Source organism: Ursus americanus, chromosome 1, assembly GCF_024610735.1.
Source record: "Ursus americanus isolate L20-20 chromosome 1, mUrsAme1.1.p, whole genome shotgun sequence".
NCBI lineage: Eukaryota > Metazoa > Chordata > Mammalia > Carnivora > Ursidae > Ursus > Ursus americanus.
In genome coordinates, this window is record NC_142127.1 from 89,454,593 (window position 1) to 89,480,006 (window position 25,414).

A 25,414-nucleotide genomic window follows, 5' to 3' on the forward strand; every position below is an offset into this window, starting at 1 on the left:
TTGGGGGTTTTTTGCTGTGCCAAGAGCCTCCCTGTGGAGTCCGCGAGTCAGTAAACTGAACAGGCCATCAAGTAGGAAAATAGACCATGGCGATGTGGTATCGGTCTTTCCTAGGGGAGATTTGAGATGGTTTTAATGTTCTTTTTCTTCTTTTCTTTTTTGTCTCTTGTAACAGCTTTATGGAGATAAAATCACGTGCCATATCTTCCACCCCATTGAACAATGTCGTGGCTTTTAGGAGAGTCACAGACTTGTGCAGCCGTCACTAATCAATTTTAGAATATTTTCATTGCCCCAGAAGGAAACCCAGTGCTCTGTGGTGTCACCTGGGCCCCCTTCCCTCGTCAGCCCCTGGCAGCCACGAATCTGTTTTCTCTCTCTGTGGATTTGCCTATTCTGGCTATTTCGTATAACCGGGCTCATTGACTGTGTGGTCTACCGTGAGAGGCTCCTTTCACTTAGCCTCCTGTTTTCATGGTTCATCCACGTGGTGGCCGGTATCAGGACTCTGCTCCTTTTCAGGGCTGACTAATATTCCACTGTGGGGCTACGTCCCGATGTGTCCTTCAACCCTCTGTGGATGGAGGTCTGTGTGGTTTCCGCTTTGGGGCTCAGTATTACTTTTTGAGTTTTCAAGGTACACAGGACTGTCCAAGATAAGCGTGGTGGACATTAGAGTGGTGAAAACAGATTTTATTCAGTGATGAGTGACAGGAGGGGAAAGAGATAAACTCCCTTCTGGTTTGTGCGTGTGGGAGGGGGTAACCGGGCATTTTAGAAGGAGAGTGAGGGAGTGGGGAGCGGGATGGTGGGGGCTTGAGCAGAGTCAGGGAAATGCAAAATTACAAAAGCAGGAAATGGGGCAGTTGGTCCACATGAAACTCATCTGGTTTGTTAACCGGTGCTTATCAAAGTTGGACTCCTACATTTCCTCAGAGACTGGAGACAGGGGCCTCAGTTTTAGGTGTTGACTGGAACAAACAGGAAATTCTTTTGGCAACCTTGAGTTTTCTCAGGCAGGTCTTTCTTCTAGGGAGGAAGGTCGTCCCAGGGATGCTGCTCTGAGCTGTTAGAAACTGTGGTGGTCTGTTCGAGTCTTTCTCGGCCACTGAGGCCTAGCTGAGAAGAGGGCCGGGGGGAGCGTGACTGGAATCTGGTTAAGGAGCGAATCTCTATCACAACCCAAAGCTGAGTTTCCTAAATTTGTTTAGGTCCCCGATCTTTTAAAAATCTGAAGGCTATGGCCCTTTGCAACAGCAAAAAATGAGTCTGTGTACAACATAGTACACAGAGCGCATCGTCCCCGCCCCCAGCCCGTCTGCACGGCCCAGGTAACCATCCCATGCTAGAAGTGGATTAGTACATTCTAGGCACTATGCCTCAAATGTGGGTAATGGCCATGAGGACCTGCCTTGAGTTATTGACCTTAACATATGGCTAGCCACCGTGTACCTTTGGGATCCACTAATAGTACAGTTCTCCTGTTCAACTGGTGAAATGTCAGAGAAGAAAAGGCAAAGCTAAGGCCTAATTTAATCGGTAAAGATACACCAAGCCACTTTTAGATGTAGACATTTTATTGCTTGCATAGTGAAAGGAAGAATGAACAGGCAAAAGTACCAGCTGCCCTTGAACCTCGTCCCACGCATTCAGAAGGACTACACTGAAGCTTTCCCCACCAGATGAGTGCAGTGTGAGTTACAGGGTACCCCGCTGCTGAGCTGTTCCTTCTAGACGACAGCCAAGGGGATTTCTGTTCTGTGGCTCTTGTCTGGGTGGGGGTGGGCAGAAAGCCAGCAGTTCCTCAGAACCTGGGAGGTGATGAGAAACTGTTTCATGACAACCTCCCAGGGGAGATTAGGAAGGTGAGTAGGAGGTAGCCTTATAGCAGCTCCTTATAGAACATTCTCTCATATTCCAGGAAGATGGCAGAGTGTTCTGCCAAAACTCATAAGGTATGGCTCAAGTCATCGCGTGCACGGATATGTACGGGGCAGCTCCACAATTCTCCTCTGACCTTTCACATATCCAGATATGAGAGAGAATCCTCAGCGATGTGAATACCCCACCAGATAAATAGTCCAGTTCTACTGATAGGAGCTCATACCAAATCGGTCGTTCATCTTGAATAACTTCAGATGAGAGTCACCACACTCGCCCCTCCCTGGAGGCTGATTAGGCCTGTTACTGAGGCCAGGCCTGCACCCAAGGGCAGCCAGAGGTGTCGGCAACCGTGCATGCCCCGCCTCAGCCAGCCCGAGGAAGTCATGGCCATTACGATTGCCCATTACCACCCGTGCTCGAGTTTAGAGCAGCCCGTGACAAATGAACAAAAGGGGCCAACGGTAACAGGATGAAGCTACAGAGACCAAATCCATGTCCAGAAACTTAATCTTGTTCTGTTATCTTTATTGGAAGCTGACCATTTCTGAAATCAATGTCTCTGGGGGAGTTCCTAAGAGTTTTTAGATTGAGGTTCTGTTCGGCCCGTGGTCAAGTCGAGGGTGGTGGCAGTCTGGGTTAAATTGGCCAGAGGTCAGTTAGATGCTGTCTTGTCTGTAGACAGATGCTGAGAGAGAGAGAGAGAGATTAATAGTCCCTCCTGCACCTCCAACTTCCAAAGGATGACCCCTGATCTCCCACAAGCCAGCAGTATTCCTCTTTCTACAACCATGTGACCAGTGTGACCATTTCTTCTAGCAATCGCTTCACCTCTTTGTCCCAGTCTTTGTGTCTCACTCTCACACGAGCCCTGGTTTCTCATGAGGTGCCGCGGTCATTCCTTCCTTATCTACCAACTACATTCTAGAACATCTCCGAGCCCCCACGGCAGGACCGTCTGAGGAGTTGTCACCCCATAGTCATGACCATTATCATCAATATCTATTATTGCCCAAGAGCGGCAAACAGAGCTGATGGCGAGAGAAACACCAAGCTGGACTCGTTCACTCCCTGACTCTTCTTGCTGCGTGCAAATTCCAGTAGCCTTGGTTTTCCAAGGGGTAGGTGTGGGAAGAAAAATGGTGGAATGAGAAGAGTTAATTATGTGGCTTGGGTCTCTTCCAGGTTATCCATGCCTCTCGAGAGGATGGTAGGGGACCTGTACAGTCCGTGTGCCAGGACAGGCCAGGGCTGGTAACCCTCACTCTGTGGCCCCACATTTCCTTTACCACTGGACTGTCTAGCGGGCAGTCCGGACATGTTTGCCAGGCTTCCTTGGCTACACGTGCTGGAGTCACTATGCCTGTGTGGAGGCCCAGTCTTGAGTTGTAGATGGATTACCATGCCCTGTGCAATGGTGTACCCAGGTGGCTAGGGTCCCTGCATGGGCATCACAGGTCCCGTCCACTTGCTGATTCCATTGATGTTCATCCAAGGAAACCTTTGCCACGGGCATCCACCTGGGTCATGGACAGAGGCTATGGGTCTCGTGTGATCTGCTACCATAACGTTCCTTCCCAGAGAGCCTGAGACTTGTTCATCCAGGCATTCCACTGCCAAGCACCAGCCACACTGTCAGGAACCAAGGGAAAAATGTAGCAAGGTGCATTTTTGGGAGGGCTTTTCCAGAACAAGAACCACAGCTCACAACTTTGGCTGTTGAACAGTGAATGTTCTCTTTTCTGAGCATGGTTGTAAGCAATTTTCTTTGGGGCTACACAGCAGCAGCAGCCCAGTATGCCCCGTGGCCCCCAACTTAGCTCATCTGTCCATGAACCAGTCCCAGGCTTTGTCAAGAACCTCAGTGTGGGGGCGCCTGGGTGACGCAGTTGTTAGGCGTCTGCCTTCGGCTCAGGGCGTGATCCTGGCATTCTGGGATCGAGCCCCACATGAGGCTCCTCCACTAGGAGCCTGCTTCTTCCTCTCCCACTCCCCCTGCTTGTGTTCCCTCTCTCGCTGGCTGTCTCTGTCTAATAAATAAATAAATAAATCTTAAAAAAAAAAAAAAAGAAATCAGTGTGGCGAGGCCCCTAAGAAATCTGAGGAGCTAGCCTAGACCCTGCATCTGAATCAGCACATCTCAGGGCTGTCTAACCACTTAATGGCTGGTGGACGATGCCCCTAGATGTACCACTGCCCCGTAGTAAGGGATTCTTGTTAGGCCATACCCACTTTGTTGGCGTTCTCATCTCTGACCCATCTCACAAGGGGGATACCAGGCACAGCCGCGCTTTGCTGCGTCGGCCTCTCCATGCGCACCAGCTCTCGGTAGCAAGCCAGTAACGGTCTCTCACGTGGGGTATTCCGGGAGCTGACGTCAGGCAAGGGCACGTCCAAGACCCTGGAGAACCAGTATCCTGTGACCACATCGTTTTGCTGCAGAACTCAGTCTGCATGTCAGACATTGACCCGTGTAGCTCAGAGGGCTCGTGAGGGTTGACCCAGGTGGAAGGGCGATCTGTACTGTTGGGTCGTTCGGGTTTTTTTTTTTTAATACATTTATTTATTTATTTATTTATTTATTTATTTATTTATTTATTTATTTATTTATTTATTTATTTTAAATGACCTCTACACCCAAGGCAGGGCTCGAACCCATGACCCCGAGATCAAGTGTCGCAAGCTCTTTGGACTGAGCCAGCCAGGTGCCCCTGACTGTTTTCTTAAGCATCGTGTTTGTCTGTAGTAGTTCTTTGATCAAGATGGTGATCTTCCCTTCTACCCCTTCCCTCTCCCTGGAATTCTATACTATTTATTGATTATTGATAACACATGACTGGGCTGAGAGAAAAAGGTGGATTCCTGGTGGTCCACTCGACCCACTACCACTGTTCTAATCATGGTGTTTCCCCACTGGGAACATCCCTTACAGTGTAGAGAAGCATTAGATATACTTAACACAATACAGTCAGTAGTATCCATGACAACCATTGGAGTGTGTATTTGCTCAAAAAAGGCTCACCCACGGATTGTTAATTTTATGTGTCATCTTGGCTAGGTTATGGTATTTGGTGAAACGCTAGTCTAGATATTTTTGTGAAGGTATTTTATAGGTGTGTTAACATTTAAATCAGTACCCCTTGAGTAGAGCAGTTTACCCTCCATAATGTGGGTGGGCCTCGTCAAATCAATTGATGGCCTTAAGTGAAAAGACTGAATGTCCCCAGAAGAAGAAGGAACTCTGCCTCCAGCCTGCCTTCAGACTCAAGACTGCAACCTCACCTCCTGCTGGAATTTCCAGCCTTCTGGCCTGCCCTATAAATTTCAGACTTGCTAGCCCCCACAACTGCATGAGCCAATTCCTTAAAATAAATCTCTCTCTATATATACATACAGCCAGTGGTTCTATTTCTCTAAAAAGGCCTGGCTAATATGCCCACAAAATTATATCAGTCCATTGTCCAGTCTGAGAGTCACTTCCAAATCCAGCTGAAGTGATTTCTCAGCTGTGCCCATGGGTATTTCTCAGCATCACAATGACTAGTGCCCCGGAGTCCAAAAAAGGCTGAAAAATTCTGACAACCTGGGTTGCCATCAAGTCCCGAACACATTTTAGCCAGTGAATGAATAAGAACCCTGGTCCTCCTTAGGGCAGGAGGGACTTGGGCCTCTGCCTTAGTCCTGTTTGTTCTTGAAGGGGTAAGATCTGGGGAGGGGGGGTGGAGGCACTGGATCAGCACCGCTCCAAACGGCATAGACCTCAGCAAGGGTGGCTTGATCCTCTTGGCCCTCGTCCTGTTTTTCCCACAGTAAGTGCCAATGGCGACTGGGGATTCTCCCCTGTTACAACCTGGGTCTTTCAGTTTGTAGCCATCTCATGGCCTTGTAGCAAGAGAGAATTTCCTTTCTGGACAAACCCTCAGTCTTCATTTTGGCGTCACCCTGGCATTATAACCAGGTCCATATGGTCCTACACCCTGGATGCCTGTGTTCCTATGTTGTCCCTGTGTGTTAGTTTGCGAGGGCCACCGTTAAAAAGGACCACTAGCCGAGGAGCTTAAACAACAGAAATGTACTGAAGCCCTGAATCAAGGTGTTGGCAGGGTGGGCTCCTTCTGAGGGCTGTGCAGGGAGGATCTTTTCCAGGCCTCTTTTCTTGCCTGGCAGGAGACAGTCTTCATGTTCACCTGCCATTCTCCCTGTATGCATGTGCGTCTGCATCCAAATTTCCTTTTCTTAGGACACCAGTCATATTGGATTTGGGCACACCCTTGTGTTCACTGGATTACTTCTTTATTCTATCTCAAAACAAGATCACGTTCTGAGGTACTGGGTGTTGGGACTTCAACATATGAATTTGTGGGAAGGGCATATTTCAATCTGTAACACCCCCCGCCTTAGCCCGAGGGGCATTGACCTTCCTCTGTGTCTAGGCTTCCATTCTGGGAAGTTTGTTGCCCAGAGATGGATTGTTTTCTAGAGCCTGTCTTTGGGGTGCAAGAGCAGATTTAACTGTTCTCTAAAGCCTGATGGTGCCCATTGAACAAACAGCTCAAACTAACCGTAAGTGACTCTCTGCTCATCCAGGCACTCATGTTTTCCATTATAAATCCAGCTGAGGTTACAGTATCCCTAAGAGAAGTTACAGTTTCCTCCCTAGTCATCCCATATGGTTTATTATGGATGGAAGGATCCACTGCAACAAACCCTGATCGGTCTTCACCTGTCCTTCCTCCATCAGCTAAGGTGCTTGTGCTCATGGCCAGGGTGTCTGAGAAGCATGGGGTCGGTCATTAGGTGACATGTTGATTTCCATTCCTTCTCATCCGGCGGAACTGGTGTGGCTTTCTCATCGGCTACCTGGTGCAACCAAACTTCCAGAGTCCCATTAGGCTTTTGCCCAAATCGTTCCCTAATTTCTCCTTTCCTGCTCATTGTAAGAGGGGACTTCAGTATGTCTCTGAGGAACTGACTGCCATTGATGAAAGGGCATCAGCCCCAGCCACATGTGCGATGGAAACAGTGTTGCTTTCCTTGGTGATACAGAAGGGGAAGGAACAACTGTGGAATGCTTTTTAAACATTTTATGGGCCCCTCTCCCCTTTTGCTCTAAAAACCAATACAACTAGCCGGGGCTCTCAGAGACCATGGTCATTGACCCTTGTCACCTTGTCACTAAACATATCCACTGGCTCTGCTACTGCCTGCCAGGATCCTGTTGCAGACTTCGCTAGCTGGCCTGTGGGGTCTCACTGTGTTTTTCCTAAATGGATGCTGTGACCTCATCAGCTGGTGAAGAGGGTTTAAAAAACCCATGTAAGCCAATTTGTCAGGAGCAATGGGGTGAAACCCCAGGTGCTGTGGTTCCTTTTTGCAGGGGCAACTTTTCTTTTTTTTTAAGATGTTATTTATTTATTTATTTGACAGACAGAGAGAGAGCACAAGCAGGGGGAGCGGCAGGCAGAGGGAGAGGGAGAAGCAGGCTCTCCCCTGAGCAAGGACCCCACCCCCCTCCCCCGGGATCATGGCCTGAGCCAAAGGCAGACGCTTAACCAACGGAGCCACCCAGGCACCCCACAGGTGCAACTTCTATATCAGGAATATACCGCCTTTTTTTTTTTATAAAGATTTTTATTTATTTATTTGATGGAGAGAGACAGCCAGCGAGAGAGGGAACACAAGCAGGGGGAGTGGGAGAGGAAGAAGCAGGCTCCCAGTGGAGGAGTCTGATGTGGGGCTTGATCCCAGGACTCCGGGATCACGCCCTGAGCCAAAGGCAGACGCTTAACGACTGCACCACCCAGGCGCCCCAGGAATATACCGCTTTTTAGTTGGTAAAAGACCGCAGTTTTTCTCTGGCTGCCAGAGGGATTCCATGTTGTCGCTCTACCAACATTGTTTCCAAAACTACTTGGCAAGCGGACTCTGAATCTTACCAGTCATTCCTACTGAGCCCTTCCACTTGCCAACCAACAAGACGTCATTATACAATGAAAAGTTGAGACATCAGAGGAATGTTCCTAACACTTTAGGAACACTGTCAGGGAGACGTCTCAATACCGGTTACACATTTTGCAAGTTTGTAGGAGGAATCATCTCGTGGACCTCTCACGGAATCCCTTTCCCTTTTGTTCTCTCTTGGCTGCCATTCTTGTCCCAAACCATCAGTCACTTTTTACAGAAACACAGACCAAAGGGTTTCACTCAGGCACTTCAGTGGGCAGTGGCTGGAAGGTCGGGGGAGAAGGGGCAGCTCAGGGGGACAGCTCCAACAGAAGGGCAGCTTTGCGGTTAATTTCAATTTTCAGTGGCCTTTTTTTTTTTTTTTTTTTTAAGATTTGCTTATTTGATGGGGCGCCTGGGTGGCACAGCAATTAACCGTCTGCCTTTGGCTCAGGGCGTGATCCCGGCGTTATGGGATCGAGCCCCACATCAGGCTCCTCCGCTATGAGCCTGCTTCTTCCTCTCCCACTCCCCCTGCTTGTGCTCCCTCTCTCGCTGGCTGTCTCTATCTCTGTCAAATAAATAAATAAAATCTTAAAAAAAAAAAAGATTTGCTTATTTGAGAGAAAGAGAGCAAGAGCGAGCAGGAGGGGGTTGTGAAGGGAGAGGCAGAGGGAGAGAGCTCAAGCAGACTTCCAGTTGAGCGTGGACCCCACCCTGGGACTCCATCTCATGACCCTTGAGATCAGGACCTGAGCCAAAATCACGAGTTGGAAGGCTAAGTGACTGAGCCACGCAGGTGCTTCTTCAGTGGCCTTTTATTAACAGGCTGGATAGGACGGTGGGAAGACCCTTACTCCTCCACCTTCTCTCTCCTACCCTGACCCATGCCATCCGCCAGTGGGAGGGCCCTTCCCTGCCCAGAGCATGTGCTCCTAGATCATGGGTTCTACTTTATCTCCAAACCTGACCAAGTGGTCCCACTTCTTTAACAGGGACTTTTTTTAAAAAAATATTTTATTTATTTATTTGACACAGAGAGAGACAACCAGCAAGAGAGGGAACACAAGCAGGGGGAGTGGGAGAGGAAGATGCAGGCTCCCAGTGGAGGAGCCCGATGTGGGGCTCGATCCCAGGACCCTGGGGATCACACCCTGAGCCGAAGGCAGATGCCCAACGACTGAGCCACCCAGGCGCTCCTCTAACAGGGACTTTACCAGCCCCATGTTGAGCACCAAATGTGTCCAGGTCACACATTAGATAAGGCAAGGCCAAGACGTAACTGATTTTTCTGGTAAAGATATAACAGGCCACGTTTAGATTTTGACAGTTCATTACTTACATGGGGAGTGAAAAGAATAAGCCAAAAATGCCAGCTCCCCAAGATCCTTGCCCCACACGTGCAAAAGGACAACCCCGAAGCAAAAGGGGTACCCAGTGGTGGAGGTGCCCCTTCTAGATTGCAGCTGGGGGAGGGGTTGTATTTTACAGCTCTTTCCTGAGGGGGGCGGGGCAGAAAGTATGCACCTCATTGGAGCCCAGAGGAGAAGCTGCCGGTCTCCTGATGGCCTCCCAGGGGACATAGGGAGGCAAGTGCTGGTCTCGTGGTGGCTCCTGGTCGGCCTCCTGTCCTCTGGTGTCCCGGGAGGGTCACAGGGTATTGAGCCCCGAAGACTCCTTTGTGTGCATGGATACGTGCAAGGTCGGGAGGGTGCCATAGTGAAGCTGTCATCCAACAAAGTGACAAAGCCTGTTAGTGTTGGAGCTGGAACTGGAACAGTCTCCTGCCAGGCAGTCCCTGATCCCTGCACTGATCCTGCCGGCTGTGGACGAGATGAAAACACATGACAGCAACGGGCACGTTTTGCCTGTAAAAATTACTCTTGTTTTTTGGAAAAAATCACATAAATATGAGTTACGTGCTAATTATTTATGACTACAGACCACCTGTAGGAGAAAATGTCATTTCGACGTGGCTGACATAATTTGCAGGATATTAAACAATATTCTGTACACACAAACACGTGTTTATTGTAGAGAAATCAGAAGATATAAAGATACAAAAAGAAGAAAATCCAAAGCTTCCATCATCCCCAAGCCCTGCACAGGTCACAGTACCTTGTACACATAGGTGCTTGATAAATATTTGTGAAATGAATACATAAATGCACACCTGGTCTTAGTGATCAGTAAGCATTATCCCTGTTTGCTTACCCTTGGTGAATAGATTTCCAGACTTCTCCCGACGTGTCATCAACATATACATTTTTTTACAAAATGAAAGCATACCATATACTCTCTTTTGTAACCTGCCCTTTATTAAAAATAAATATGGGGGTGCCTAGATGGCTCAGTTGGTTAAGTGACTGCCTTCAGGGGGCGCCTGGGTGGCTCAGTCGTTAAGCGTCTGCCTTGGCTCAGGTCATGATCCCGGCGTTCTGGGATCAAGCCCCACATCAGGCTCCCCCGCTGGGAGCCTTCTTCTTCCTCTCCCACTCCCCCTGCTTGTGTTCCCTCTCTCGCTGGCTGTCTCTCTCTCTGTGTCAAATAAATAAATAAAATCTTAAAAAAAAAAAAAGTGACTGCCTTCGGCTCAGGTCATGATTTCAGGGTCCTGTGATCGAGCAAGCCCCACGTCGGGCTCTCTGCTCAGTGGGGAGTCTGCTTCTCCCTCTCCCTGTGCCCCTTCTCCCTGCTCATGCTGTCTCTCTCTCAAATAAATAAAAAATCTAAAAATGAATAAATAAATAAATGAACAAATATGCATACCTTTCTCTATCAACAAACACGCCTATAACAATTTTTAATGGCTGAATGGTGTTCTAACATACGGCTTCATATGATACAAATTTGCTGGACCTTACCATTATGTATTCAGATTTTTTGTATGTGTAAAGCTTTCCCAAATATATCTATCACTACATATCATGCCCGTCCTGAATTAGTTCTGCAGAATAAACCCCTAAAATGGAACTGTTGTGTAAAAGATTCTGTTCGGGGATTTGATATGTCTCACCTGCCAAATTGTCCTTTTGGAAAGTTGTACACACAGTAGTTTTGCACAACAGAGGGCATTCTCAGAGACTCTGCCCCTGTGTTCTTCCCGGAACAAATAAACAGACCCACAAATACCCCTCAAAGCTTGATCCTTTATCCCGGGTTAGGAGCTGACCACAGAAAGGAAAGTTGGTCTGGTTCTCTTTCCTCCTTTTTTTTTTTTTTAAAGATTTTATTTATTTATTCGACAGAGATAGAGACAGCCAGCGAGAGAGGGAACACAAGCAGGGGGAGTGGGAGAGGAAGAAGCAGGCTCTCAGAGGAGCCTGATGTGGGGCTCGATCCCAGAATGCCGGGATCACGCCCTGAGCCGAAGGCAGACGCTTAACCGCTGTGCCACCCAGGCGCCCCTGGTTCTCTTTCCTCCTTGATCTACAAGAGAGAAAACCCTGGAGCCAAGGAAGAACCAACTCAACATCCCTTAGCCTCTTTCTGCGCTCTCTTTTCTGAGGGGCTATTTTTTGTGCATAGCAAGTTCTTGCTGAGGCTCTGGAGACTTTTTTTTTTTAAGTAGGTTCCATACCCAGTGTGGAGCACAGCCTGGGGCCTGAATTCATGACCCTGAGATCAAGACCGGAGCTGAGATCCAGAGCCAGTCGCTTAACCAACTGAGCCACCCAAGCACCCCTGGAGGTTTTAAGTATCACGAACTTTTGGGCTTTTTGTTCTGTTTTGTTTTAGGGGGAAATCACATAATACAAGTAATCATTTTAAAGTGTACAATTCAGTGACATTCAGGTGTATTCTCAATATTATAAAACCACTACCTCGCCCTAATTTCAGTTTTCAACTTTTTCAATACCCCAGGTAAACACCCTGTCACCAATTAATCTCTCCTCATTCCTCTCTCCTACTGCCCCTCGATAATCATTAATCTGCTCTCGGTCTCTATGGATTTGCCTATCCAGGTAAATCATATAAAAAGGATCCTACAGGGGTGCCTGGGTGGCTCAGTCGGTTAAGTGTCTGACTCTTGATCTCAGCTCAGGTCTTGAGTTCAGGGTCGTGAGTTCAAGCCCTGCATTGGGCTCCATGCTGGTGTGGAACTTACTTTAAAAAAAAAAAGGATCATAAAATAAATGACCTTTTGTGTCTGACTTCTTTCACTTAGTACATGTTTTTAAGATTCATCAAGTTGTAGCATGTATCATATTTTATTCCTTTTTATGACCGAATAATATTCCATTGTATGTGTAGACCACAATTCGCTTATCCACTCATCAACTGATGACATTTGGGTTGTTTCCACCTTTGAACTAATATGAATAATGCTGCTATAAACATTCGTGTCCAAGTCGCCCTGTAGCATATGTTTTCATTTCTCTTGGGCATATATTTAGCAGTGGAATTGCTGGATCATATGGTAATTCAATGTTTAACTTTTTGGAGACCTGCCAAATGGTTTTCCATAGCATCTGCACCATTTTTACAATTCTGATGTACAAGGGTTTCAATTTCTCCACATGCTCACCAAAAACTTGTTATTTTCTGTTTTTTGGATTAAAGCCATCCTAGTGAGTGTGAAATGGTATCTTACTGTGGTGTTGATTTGCATTTCCTTAATGACTAATGGTGTTGAATGTCTTTTCATGTGCTTATTGGCCATTTGTATGTCTTCTTTGGAGAAATGTCAAGTCCTTTGTCCATTTTAAAATTGAGCTGTCTTCTTATTGTTGAGTTTTTTAAGACTTCTTTGTACATTCTGGATATCAAACTCTCATCAGACATATGATTTGCAAATATTTTCTCCCATTCTATTAATTGTCTTTTCACATTCTTGATAATATCTTTTGATGTGCAAATATTTTAAGTTTTTATGAAGTCCTAATTATTTTTTATTTTTCTTTTATTGCTCATGCTTTTGGTGTCAAATTGAAGAATCCGTTGACAAATCCAAGGTCATGAAGATTTGCCTCTATGTTTTGTTCTAAGAGTTTTATAGTTTTAACTCGTATATTTAGGTTGTTGACTCATTTTGAGTTAATTTTTGTATATAAAGTGAGGTAGGAGTCCAACTTCATTCTTTGGCACTTGGTTATCTAGTTGTTCCAGAATCATTTGTTGAGGAGACTGTTCTTTCTCTCTATTGAATGGTCTTGGCACTTTTTACAAAAATCCACTCACCATAGATGGTGGACTGTCAATTCTTTTTTTTTTTTTTAAGATTTATCTATTTATTTATTTATTTGACAGAGAGAGACAGCCAACGAGAGAGGGAACACAACCAGGGTGAGTGGGAGAGGAAGAAGCAGACTCCTAGTGGAGGAGCCTCATGTGGGGCTCGATCCCGGAACGCCAGGATCACGCCCTGAGCCGAAGGCAGACGCTTAATGACTGTGCCACCCAGGCGCCCCTGGACTGTCAATTCTTATCTGTCAGTCTTTATGTGTATTCTTATGCTACTACCACACTGTTTTGATGATTGTAGCTTTGTAGTAAGTTTTAAAATTAGGAAGTGTAAATCTTCCAACTTTGTTTTTCTTTTTCAATAGTGTTTTGGCTAGTCAGGGCCTTTTGCAGTTCCATGTGAATTTTAGGATTGATTTTTCCATTTCTACAGAAAAGGTCATTGGCATTTTGGTGAAGATTGGATTGCATTTGTAGACTTTGGGGAGTACCCCATCTTAACAATATTAAGTCTCCCTATCCATGAACATGGGATATCTTTCCATTTATTTAGTTCTTTAATTTCTTTCAGCAATGTTTTTTAGCTGTCAGTGTACAAGTGTATCACTTCCTTGGCTAAATTTATTCCTAAGTGTTTTATTCTTTTGGTTGCTCTGTATTAATCTTCTCTGGCTGCTATAACAAAATATGACAGATAATAATAAGACACCAAAATATGGGTGTCTTAAACAATATAAATTTATTTTCTCACAGTTCTGGAGGCTGGAAGTCTGAGATCAGGGTGCCAACATAGTTGGTTTCTGGTGACAGCTTTCTTTCTGGCTTATAGACAGCCATCTTTGCCCTGTGTCCTCACATGGCCTTTCTTGGTATCTATGTGCAGAGAGAGAGAGAGAGAGAGAGAGAGAGAGAGAATGCTCTCTGATGTGATGTCTCTTCTTATGAGGACACTAATCCTATTGGATCAGGGACTCACTCTTATTTAATCTTAATTACTTGTTTAATCTTACTTCCTTAGAGGCCCCATCTCTAAATACAGCCACAGGGGGCGCCAAGGCTTCACCATATGAATTCCCCCAAACACAAATATTCAGTCTAGAGCAGATCCAATTCTAAATGGAATTATTTTCTTAATTTCCTTTTCGGATTACTCTTCCAGGCTTTTACAACTAGTGGCCACTCCTTTGGAGCCACTGTTATCAGTTTCCCGTGAATCTCTTTCTCCACCTCCTTTCTGTCTGTCTTTGTTTCTGTCTGCAACCTGCGTTGTCTGCAACTTTTTTTCCTCCACCTGATTCATTGACAACTGTTAAATATTAAGTGTCTAAAATGTGCCTAGTAATATGTCAAGCAATATGGGAAGCAATAAAGAAGTATGACATGGTTCCCGCCCTTGAATATTTTCAATCTAGTTGAGGAGACAAGACATAACTAGGGAGCAATTTATAAGCAACTCAGCTGTGTGGTTCATGCACTAAGATGTAAACTCTCTAAGGGTAGGTGTTCCTGCTGCGCTCATAGTTGTATCCTCAGCCCCGAAATCAGTATAGGAGGAACAGGATATGAGCCAATAAATGAATGTTGAGTGAATTCATCACTCTCCCCCTTCAGAATCTCACTTGGTGGAAGCTACCCCTCCCATTCATCCTGGAAGATGATCGCTAGGGGACTGTGTTCTGCAAAGTGGCACTTGGACAGGATCTATCTGAGAACCCTGGGGCTCTCTAACTGGCTCAGGTTACGGCCCAATGGTAGGTTCACAGACACAGCACACTCTTTCAGCAAGTATTCTGGTGTCTTTCTAAAATAAGTTCTTACATAAATAGATCCTAGTTATGTTCCACTGAGTAAACTGAGAAGAGGAATATGAAGGAAGAGGGAAGAAAGCATGGCCTATGCAAAGGGGGAAATGTCTCAGAAACTTGTAAACTGACAGCCAGGAAGAGATGCCAGAGGCTTTGGATTCCAGGGAAGAAGCCAGTTCCCAAGTAAATGGTTATTGCTCTGGTCTCTTAAAACATGAGGTGTTTTGTTTTTGTTTTTGGGTTTTTTTCTGATTCCAAGATCATGGTAGAAAATCTGAAAAACAAATTGCAGTATAAAGAAGAAAGGAACCTATCTATAAACCATGACTGAGAGATAACCACTCTTTGCATTTTTATAACACTGTTGCATGTAATTGTATTTGAACTTAACACAAGGAAAAGAAACCAAATTTCAGATAAGTATTTTTTCAAATGAGGTATTGTTTCTTAAGAAGTGTCCTCTAAAATTAAAAAATTAGGGTTGGGGCGCCTGGGTGGCACAGCGGTTAAGCGTCTGCCTTCGGCTCAGGGCGTGATCCTGGCGATCTGGGATCGAGCCCCACATCAGGCTCCTCTGCTATGAGCCTGCTTCTTCCTCTCCCACTCCCCCTGCTTGTGTTCCCTCTCTCGCTGGCTGTCTCTATCTCTGTCAAATAAATAAATAAAAAATCTTTAAAAAAATAAAAAAATAAAAAATAATAAAAATAAAAAATTAGGGTTGTATTAAAAGGTTGGGGTTACAAAACAAAACAACAACAAACAAACCAACAACAACAAAAATGTTGGGGTTGTTGTGGAGGTTCTCAACCCACGTGATTTTCCCCTCTGGGGACATTTTGGCAATGTCTGCAGATGTTTTCGATTGTTACAACTTGGAGGGCAGGGAGATGCTCGTGGGTAAAGGCCAAGGATACTGCTAAACGTCCTACAATGCACAGGATAGTCCACCACAACGAAGAGTCATCCAGCCCCAAGGTCAGTAGTGCAGGGAGGAACCCTGATTTATTGCAGAGTTATGTTGGTTTTAAATAGTACATATTTTTAAAGGGCCTACGTTTGTTTCTGGTTAGTAGGACATAGTTTTCTCAGAGATCAATAGAGTAAGTGGTTGAGAGCATGACCCCCATCTAGGTGGTCTGAGTTTGAATTCGGACCCTTCTACTTCCCAGTAATGTGACCTTGGGCAACCTCCTTGGGCCTAAGTTCCCTCATCTACAAAAACTGTGGTAATGTTACACCCTCTTCATACAGCTGTAGTGAGGACTGAATTTCTAAAATAAGTGAAGTCCTTGGAACAGTGTCTGGTTTATGCTAAGCTCCATGGAAATATTTACTATTATTATCATTATTATTATGTGATTAATATCTTAAATAAGCCAACTGGAAACACAGACTAAAATTTATGTTTAGGATAATTCTCCTATGGGGCGCCTGGGTGGCTCAGTGGTTCAGCATCTGCCTTCGGCTCAGGGCGTGATCCGGCATTCTGGGATCGAGCCCCACATTAGGATCTTCTGCTGGGAGCCTGGTTCTTCCTCTCCCACTTCCCTTGCTTGTGTTCCCTCTCTCGCTGGCTGTCTCTCTCTCTCTCTCAAATAAACAAATAAAATCTTTAAAAAAAAGAAAGAGAGAAAAAAGGGTAATTCTCCTAAGGAATTCAGTACAGAAAAACAGACATATAAGTACTTTCAACTTTTTTTTTTTTTTTTTTTAGAGACTGAGAGAGGGGGAGCTCAGAGGGAGAGGGAGAGAAAGAATCCCAAGCAGGCTCCACGCCCATTGTGAAGCCCAACATGAGGCTTCATCCCACAACCCTGAGATCATGACCTGAGCCAAAATCAAGAATTGGAACTTAACTGACTGGGCCACCCATATAAGTACTTTTTAAAAATGGAATCTTTACAAGAAATAAAGTGATAGCTCACTTATAAATCTAAGGAGTATATACATGAATTGAGAGGTTTGCCAAGGCTTTCCTGCTTTCTGGAATTACCTGATCAATGGCAGGTGACTCATAGTTTCACAAGACGCTTCTTTTTTTCCCTTTAGATTTAAAACATTTGAATTCATTCTCATAGTTCAAAACGCAAAACAATATGACAAGATATACATCGTGCAGTCTTACCTCCCACTGCCGTCCCGTCCACCTGCCCATAGGCAGTCACTTTAATTTAGTTTCTGATGTATCAACCCAGTGTTTCTTTATAAAAGCAAATGCAAATGCTCTATATTCTTATTTGGTCCCCCTTTCTTAGAAGCTATCATACTTTTCCATTTAACAATCTATCTTGGTTATCTATCTATCTTTGTACATTACAATCCATCTTTCCATATTGCTACACAAGGAGCTGCTTCACCCTCTTTTAAGGTGACATAGTATTCCATTCTGTAGACATTCCATACTCTGTTTATAAATGTATTTGTAATTTTTAATAAATATTAGCAAATTGCCCTCCATGTAGGTTTGTGTCATTTTAGACTCCCACCAGCAATGTAGGAATATGACCCTTTCCCTCCAAGAATCGCTGTAGTTTCCAGACAATCATCTGTTCAAAACCAGACCACATGGGCAGGTGTTACTGGGACGTAGAAGTGGGAAACAAAACTAAAAAGATGTTGGGGGTTTGTCAAGGCCGTTTACCTAGGACCTGGCAGAATCAGCTGTTAGTTCAGGGTGGATTCTGGGCAACTGGGTAATGTATTGAGTGCAATCAGGTCACATTGGTCCTGGAAGAATCTGGTTTTTAATGTCAATAGTAAAACCCAGGAAGCTTGCTGTTTTTCTGGACCAGAAGTTGGGTGATGTTTCCTTCTCTGATTTGAATGAAAGATCTCTTCTCTTAATTTTAACCCATCTTTTACAGAAACGCTTTGGTCTAATTTCTGTACTGGAGCCTCTTAATATCTTTTCAGTAACAGATTATGAAAGATGAAGGACCTGGGAAACCACCATGTTTCATATTCTCTAAGTTCGTACATGTAACTTAGCCAGTAAATTTAGCCTCAGTATTTGCGGATTCTTCTTAAGTTTTACCCCCCAAACCCAAAATATATTTATTTCTCCCCTCATTTTCAGAAACTATAAAAACATTATACTGATGTCGATTTCATAGATGCTGTGGGTATCAACTGTCAAGTGCTTTAGAAGTTCTAAGATAAAATATTTGAGAATTATATTACTTAACACAGCTAATACATTTTTTTATTTAAAAAAATTTCATACCAGGGTACCTGGGTGACATAGTCAGTTAAGTGTCTGACTCTGGGTTTTGGCTCAGGTCATGATCTCAGGGTCCTGGGGTCAAGCCCCTCATCAGGCTCTGAGCCCAGCATGGAGTCTGTTTGAGACTCTCTCTCTCTCTCTCTCTCTCTCTTTCTTCCTCTGCCTCTCCCGTTTGTACTGTCTCTCTCTCTCTCTCTAAAAAATAAATAAATAAAATCTTATAAATAAATAAATAAATAAATAAATAAATAAATAAATAAATAAATAAAATTCATACCACATAGTGTACTTCATATTTGAATCTTGACTTTCTCATTCAGCTTCTTGTTTTTCCTGGAGTTTTATTGTGTTTCTTTTTTCTTATTGATTATATGAGATATGTATCTTTATCTCATTGACAGCAAGCTGCATTAGATTTAAATGCTTCTATGAAGGGGCTGTAGGCATTCTACAATACCTCACTAAAGGGTTCAATTTCTCTAAAACCTCAGACCCCAAATATCTGTACCTCAAAACAGACCCCAGTTTGCCACATAATCCCATTTTTCTAAAATTTCATCTCTCCAAGGACTTCAACTTCCCCAGTTCTGCCAGATGCTCATTTCTCTCAGTATTCTAAACTCCTGTTGCCCATTTTTTTCAGCGTTCTCTTTTAAGAACCACGGGCCATCCTAATGCCTACCTCCTGTACAATACGCTTTTGCCCAGCCCACTTACTCTGGTGTGACTATCAGATATTCCCCCATCCCATCGCCTCTCTAGTAAATGCCTGCCTGGATAGGCCATGGTTATTCAGCTTTGGTTGAACCCCACAGGTGCTGAACAAGGCCAAGTATGGTCCAATGTGGTTAACCCGCGCAGGGCCTCAGACCCATGTGAACCTGGCCAGTGCCCCCCTCCTGGAGCAAGTGATGCGTCAAGAGGGCAAGTACCCAGTACGGAACGACATGGAACTATGGAAGGAGCACCGGGACCAGCAGGGCCTGTCCTATGGGCTCTTCACCACGTGAGCTGGGGCCTGAAGGGACTGGTACAAGGCCTCAGAGGGCCAGGCCCAAGGACAGTGGTATTGGGAAGCCAGTGGATAATGGGCAGAGTGGGCTCTCCCTGCATTCTCTGAGCCTGATAATCAGTCTAGAAAGCAGTGGTTGGGATTGGCTGAAGCCCAGGGACCATTCATTATCTTTCCCATTAATATATTGTATCACTTTGGACAAAGGAATACTTTCTCCTTCCTTGGCCTTACGTTTCTCATATGTAAAATGGGAAGTTTGGAGCAGAATATCTCCAAACTATCTCTAGGACTTTTCCAGCTCCATTATTCTACATTACAGTTGAAAATATACCAACTTGAATCATAATAGGACATATCTGTTTATAGTTGGGAAAACATCACCATAATAGTTAGGAAGGCTGAATTTAACTTTAAAAATATTTCCCAAATTATGTATTATAGGTTTGTTGTTGGATATAACTTTCAAGGTTGCTTTCCATACACAGAGGCAGATGTAGCTTTCAGCCTTGAAGTTACACCCAGAAAAGTTAAGATTATTTTGGCAGTGACAAATTCAAGCATGGGCCAAATGTGTTATATACGCATATGCCGATTGAGGTAAACCATTGAGAATCATTGGTAATGAATCATTCCCAATGCTACCCAGGTTGTAACTGGATATATTACAGGGCTTTTTAAAAATTGTTTTTTATTTTAATTCCAGTATAGTTAACAGACATTGCTATTTTAGTTTCAGATGTACACTATAGTGATTCGATAATTCTATACGTTACTCAGTGCTCATCAGGATAAGTGTGCTCTTAATCCCCATCACCTCTTTCACCCTAATATGGGTTTCTTTTTGCTGTAGTATGTTAACAGAGCTCCAGAAAATAATGAAAGACTTTTATTTTCCCTAGTTGCTTGACATCTCATGCTTTCATCATTTCTTAAGGGATTAAAGTTAATCCCGGCAGTGGTTATAGTAGCCGCACCAATGGTAATAGCTAAGCAGGTGTTTATAACATGCCAGGTATCAGGCTAGTCTCTGTACATTTATTATTTCCTTTTATTCTCACAACAAGTCCATGAAGTAGATCGTGTGATTATCCCCATTTATAGGTGGAGAAACTTAAGCCTCGAGAGGTTTTTGTATCACCTACCAGTAGTGAGTGGTGGAATCGATCTCTCTAATTTTAGAATTTAGGAACTTAATGCTTTGATACTTTTGGAAAGGAAGCAAACCGGATGGAGGGTGCATTTCATCTGTCTTTGATGCCTATATGTTCATTCTCCCATCGCATGTTTGTTTCTTTTTTGTGGTTCCTTCACAGGTGAACAGTTTCAGAACTGCAACAATTAATGAGCCCAAAGTTATGGGAAGAGAATCGAGTGTCTGTCCTTCCAGAGCTCATTAACATGATGTCTGGCCCCGAGGGCAGGATTTGGGTCTTAGGTTTTCACCAGGTCAGGCCACCACTAGGGTTGATGGCTCAAGATTTAGAATTGGAGCTGAACATTATGTATACCCCTATTTATCTATTTATAGTTTTTCACTCTACAGTTTCCTAATTATATTATACCCTATATATGTATTTTAAAGCTATTTTGCTAACCAATGATAAGTTCTTTTTGTTTTTATATATATATAACATATATACATATATATGTATATATATATATGTATATATGTTTTACTCTCATTTTTTAAAAGCCTTTATTTATTTGTCAGACAGAGAGAGATTGAGCACAAGCAGGGAGAGCGGCAGGCACAGGGAGACGCAGGCTCCTCGCTGAGCAAAGAGCCGGATGCGGACCTCAATCCCAGGACCCTGGGATCATGACCTGAGCCGAAAACAGATGCTTAACCAACTGAGCTACCCAGGCGTCCCTTTACATCTCATTTTATGAAGTATTGTTTTCCCAGGAAATAATTTAACAACCACAGAAATGTTCTCATTTAAGTTCTGTGAGTCTTCTTGCTACTATTGGGAGAATGTTTTGCTCTTGGAGAAGCACCTGCAACCTGAAGTTCCAGTAAATGAGTCTATTCTGGTTTTCGGTCCTTTTTCAGCAGCACTGTCATTTGACCTTTTTGCAGCTTTTCCCAACACAATAAAGAAAACTCCTGAAGTTTGAGGTTCATTTAAATAAATACTTTTCTAAATAAAAAAAAAAAACCCGATTCTTGCTGTAAGCCTTTTTAATATCTTTCTTTTTAAAATACTGTATTGGTTTTTACAATTCGAAAGTAATGCTTATTGTAAAAAGCCCAATAATAAAATATTGTAGTCCTGCCGCCCACTCCCATCCCATCCTTCTAAGGAATCCTGACAGTTTGGTGGGTATTCTTCCCTACTTTATGTGGAAACATGCAACTGTACATATGGACCTATAGGGTTTCCTTTCTTCTTCCTAAAATTGGGCCACATTGTACTTATTACTCTGCAACTAGCCTTAGAAAAATTGACCTGTGCCCAGCTTGCTTAGGAAAGGCAACAGGTTTGGGGAACAGATGTGGGTGGGGACAGTCCCCGGACCTGACGTCCCTCCCCCCGCCCCCTGTTGGAAGCATGTTCCCACCCTCGCAAGCATCCCTGTCTAACCAGGGTGGTGACCCAACCCCCTACTGGGTGACTGTAGCAAGACGACCTGGGGCATCAGCCTGGTGGGTCTCCCTGTCCCTTTGGCTCACTGAGCCAGGTAGAGCATGAAGGTCCAGAGTCTGAACTTCCCAGGAACCCTAACTTGCTCCTCCTTTATTCCTCATTGTCCATGCAGAAGGACCATCGCACCTCCTCCTGATTTCACGTACAGAAGATTCTGGAGTTGTATCATCCTAAGATAATCATGGTCAACATTCGTTAAGCATTCACCATGTGCCAGGCTCTGATCTAAGCACTTTAATCACCCGAACAACCCTACTAAGACAGGCACGCTTATTATTCCCATTTTACGGAAGGGGAAACTGAGGCACAGAGGAGTTAAGTCTCCTGCCTAAGGTCACTCAGCCAGTAATCATCAGACCTGTCATTTGGCCCTAGGTAGTCTGGCTCCAGAGGCCCACCTTGACTCCTTCCACGATGCTCTGGTGAGACTGAAGTTTTGTGATTTGAAGCTTCTGTTCTTTGACGTTCAGTGACTCTATAATTCTACATCTCGAGTCCGAGATTTTCCTAGAGTCTGGAGGGGTCTCAGGGCAGGGGGCCGATTCCATCTAATCTAAGCTCCACTGCGACTTACCAGTGTGCGGTCCCTCCGTCCCCCGCAGGGAAGGACAGCATTGGTACGAGCTGCGCCGTACTCTGAACCAGAGGATGCTGAAGCCGAGCGAGGCCGCGCTCTACACCGATGCTGTGAACGAGGTGATCGATGACTTCCTGGCCCACCTGAACCGGCTGTTGGCAGAGAGTGCCTCGGGGGACCAGGTGTCCGACATGGCTCACCAGTTCTACTACTTTGCTTTGGAAGGTACCCTTGTTGGGAGAGGAGCTGGGGGGGTGGTCAGAGGCAGGTTGTGCTCCCCGCCCTCCTCAAGCCCCCTGGACTCTGGGCACCAGAACACTGCCTCCTGTGACGGGCTCTGTGCCCTGCCAGCGATCTGCTACATCCTCTTTGAGAAACGGATCGGCTGCCTGGAGCGCCCCATCCCCCAGGACACGGTGGCCTTCATCAGATCTGTCGGGCTCATGTTCCAGAACTCAGTCTATGTCACCTTCCTCCCCAAGTGGACCCGTTCCCTGCTGCCTTTCTGGAAGCGCTATCTGGATGGCTGGAACACCATCTTCTCTTTTGGTGAGGAGGCCAGGGAAGGAAGTGGTGGGTGTGGAGGTGGGGGTAGGGGAGTGGGTTCCAGGGTCTTTGCCATCAGCAGTCTCTCCCAGGACCTTCTTCCTCATGCTACCAGCTGTCAGAGTGGCTCTCGGTCCTTGGAGATCATGACTTTTGACCTTGTCCTCCTTTGTTCTCCATTTTCCCTGTAGGGAAGAAGCTGATTGATCAGAAGCTCAAGGAGATAGAGACCCAGCTGCAGACAAGGGGGCCAGATGAAGTCCAGATATCTGGCTACCTGCACTTCCTGCTGACCAGAGGACAGCTCAGTACTCGTGAGGCTATGGGCAGCCTGCCTGAGCTGCTCCTGGCGGGCGTAGACACGGTGCGTGAGGGGGGCCAGCCAGGAGACCGGGGGCTATCCTGAACCAATTGCCCATTACCCTCACCTGAGCCTGACCTTCGTTCCTCTAGGTACCTGCTTCTCTTTCTGTATTCTAGATGTAGAGCTAGAAGGAAAACCAGGGTGGGGGGTCATTCAACCTGGCAGAGGTGGGCAGGGAATGGTCCTTTTGTAAGAGGGAACCCATTGCCTCCTGGAGCCTCTCTCGGCCAGTTCAAAGTTTCTTCTCACATCTATTTAAGGTGTAACTTAAGTGGAGAGCTTGACCACAAGCATCTTCCTAGTCGAACTCTTTGTGTTCCTTTTATCGCATGGGGTGTCTCTCTGTTCAGATCTCCTTGTTGTTAAGAGTGCAATTCTCCGTCTCATGGGTCCTCATCCTGCTGTGGAGTCACGCTCAGCATGGAGAGGCCCCAGGAGCCCCTGTGTCGATTTCTGCCATGCTCGTGGCAAATTCATTGTTCGGCGCACGCCCGCTCACTCACCCTTCCACTACCTCGCTAGCCTTTTGCCTAGAAATCCCTCCTCACTTCATCTCTCCCTCTGCCTCCCAGACATCCAACACGATGACCTGGGCCCTGTACCATCTTTCAAAGAACCCAGAGATCCAGGCTGCCTTGCATAAGGAAGTGGTGGGTGTGGTGCCAGCTGGGCAGGTGCCCCAGTACAAGGACTTTGCCCACATGCCCCTGCTCAAAGCGGTGCTTAAGGAGACCCTGCGGTAGGTGGCATTTCCCGGGAGCGCAGGGTCTGTGCGGAGGAGGACTAAGGGACAGGAGTCGGAAGTGGGGGCTGGTGGGCTGGAGCTAGGGCCAGGGGTGAGATGGGAAGAAGGACCTGGGGGACCAGAGGCAAACCTGCACCTTCTTTTCCCTGCAGCCTCTACCCTGTGGTCCCCATGAACTCCCGGGTCATCACGGAAAAGGAAATCGAAGTCAATGGCTTCCTCTTCCCCAAGAACGTGAGTGGGGCTGAAGAGCTGGGATTGCCAGGGCTGCCCTGTCGCCCTAAGCTGATGTGCTGCCTGTTCTTGCTCTGCAGACCCAGTTTGTGTTCTGCCACTATGTGGTGTCCCGTGACCCTGACATCTTCCCTGAGCCAGAGAGCTTCCAGCCTTACCGCTGGCTGAGGAAGAGCCAGCCTGCTGCCCTTGGGGTCCAGCATCCATTTGGCTCTGTGCCCTTTGGCTATGGGGTCCGGGCTTGCCTGGGCCGCAGGATTGCGGAGCTGGAGATGCAGCTGCTGCTGTCACGGGTGAGTGGGCCGAGGCTGGAGGGCCGTGTGGGCCAGGCAGGGCTGGTGGAGACCAGGGGGAGGAGCGCAAGGGCTGCACCAGGAGGAAGCACACGAAGGAGGGCAGTGGATAGAGATCGCAGATTCTAACGCCGGTGTGTGTGCCCTCCCAGCTGATCCAGCAGTACGAAGTGGTCCTGGCCCCCGAGACAGGGGAGGTGAGGAGCATGGCCCGCATTGTCCTGGTTCCCAATAAGAAGGTGAGCCTGCACTTCCGGCAGAGGCAGTGCTGAGCTGGGCCCGAGCCTCCCAGGAGCAGCCCCCTGCTCTCTCCCTGGCGCAGTCATTCCCAGCCACCGCTGTCTCTCAGACCAGAAGCGGGAGAAGGTGGCTGCCAGACAACAGAGGTCAAAGAAACGCAGTGCGCTTTCTGTAGAACCCTGAGCTTTTCCCACTTTTATCATTCTGAATGCGTCCCTCTCAGATAAAGGGCCACCCGCATGTCGCATTGCTGTCCTTGGAGAAAATACAGAATAAAGGGACTTCTATTGATAATTGGAGGCCTTTGTCATTCTCTTTGATGACCCAGCATCTGAACCCCTTATTGTGTCTGGGGAACAGCCTCTCCCCGCTTAGGGATCTTGTGGGAGGCAGAGCCCCCTCCCACCATGGAAAGTGAGCACACCTCTGCTTTCCTGGACCTCAGAGAGAGGCCTTCGCTTCCCCTGGTGCTGGCTGAAACCCAGCCTGAGGGCACAACAATCCTCCGGGCCCCAAGGGGGGCGCCCTCTTTTGAACAGAAAGTGCTTTGACAGAGGCAGGGAAGTGCTGCAAAAATGGACGGAGGCGTTCTCAGCTGACCCTGCAGGAATGGCTCCCGGGGCACCCATCGGCCTGGGAACCACCAGGTTGGCTGCCCTCGGGAGCAGGACCAGGAACGTTGGGAGGGCCCCCAGTGTGCCTCCGGGTCTCCCTGG

The 25,414-nt window shown here is 46.2% G+C and overlaps 1 protein-coding gene across 2 annotated transcripts in view; it reads left to right on the forward strand.

The window, feature by feature from the left end:
• The window catches only part of CYP27A1 (cytochrome P450 family 27 subfamily A member 1), a 35,391-nt gene extending 10,399 nt beyond the window's left edge, over positions 1 to 24,992 (forward strand). For both annotated transcript variants that reach the window (XM_045777525.2, XM_045777526.2), the window contains 8 exons: positions 18,852 to 19,042; positions 22,302 to 22,501; positions 22,628 to 22,825; positions 23,014 to 23,186; positions 23,759 to 23,925; positions 24,084 to 24,165; positions 24,246 to 24,458; positions 24,611 to 24,992. In XM_045777525.2, the coding sequence (XP_045633481.1) occupies positions 18,852 to 19,042; positions 22,302 to 22,501; positions 22,628 to 22,825; positions 23,014 to 23,186; positions 23,759 to 23,925; positions 24,084 to 24,165; positions 24,246 to 24,458; positions 24,611 to 24,730 (1,344 nt within the window). In that variant the 3' untranslated portion in view covers positions 24,731 to 24,992. The remainder of the gene's footprint in view (positions 1 to 18,851; positions 19,043 to 22,301; positions 22,502 to 22,627; positions 22,826 to 23,013; positions 23,187 to 23,758; positions 23,926 to 24,083; positions 24,166 to 24,245; positions 24,459 to 24,610) is intronic.
• Positions 24,993 to 25,414: the final 422 nt, after the last annotated feature.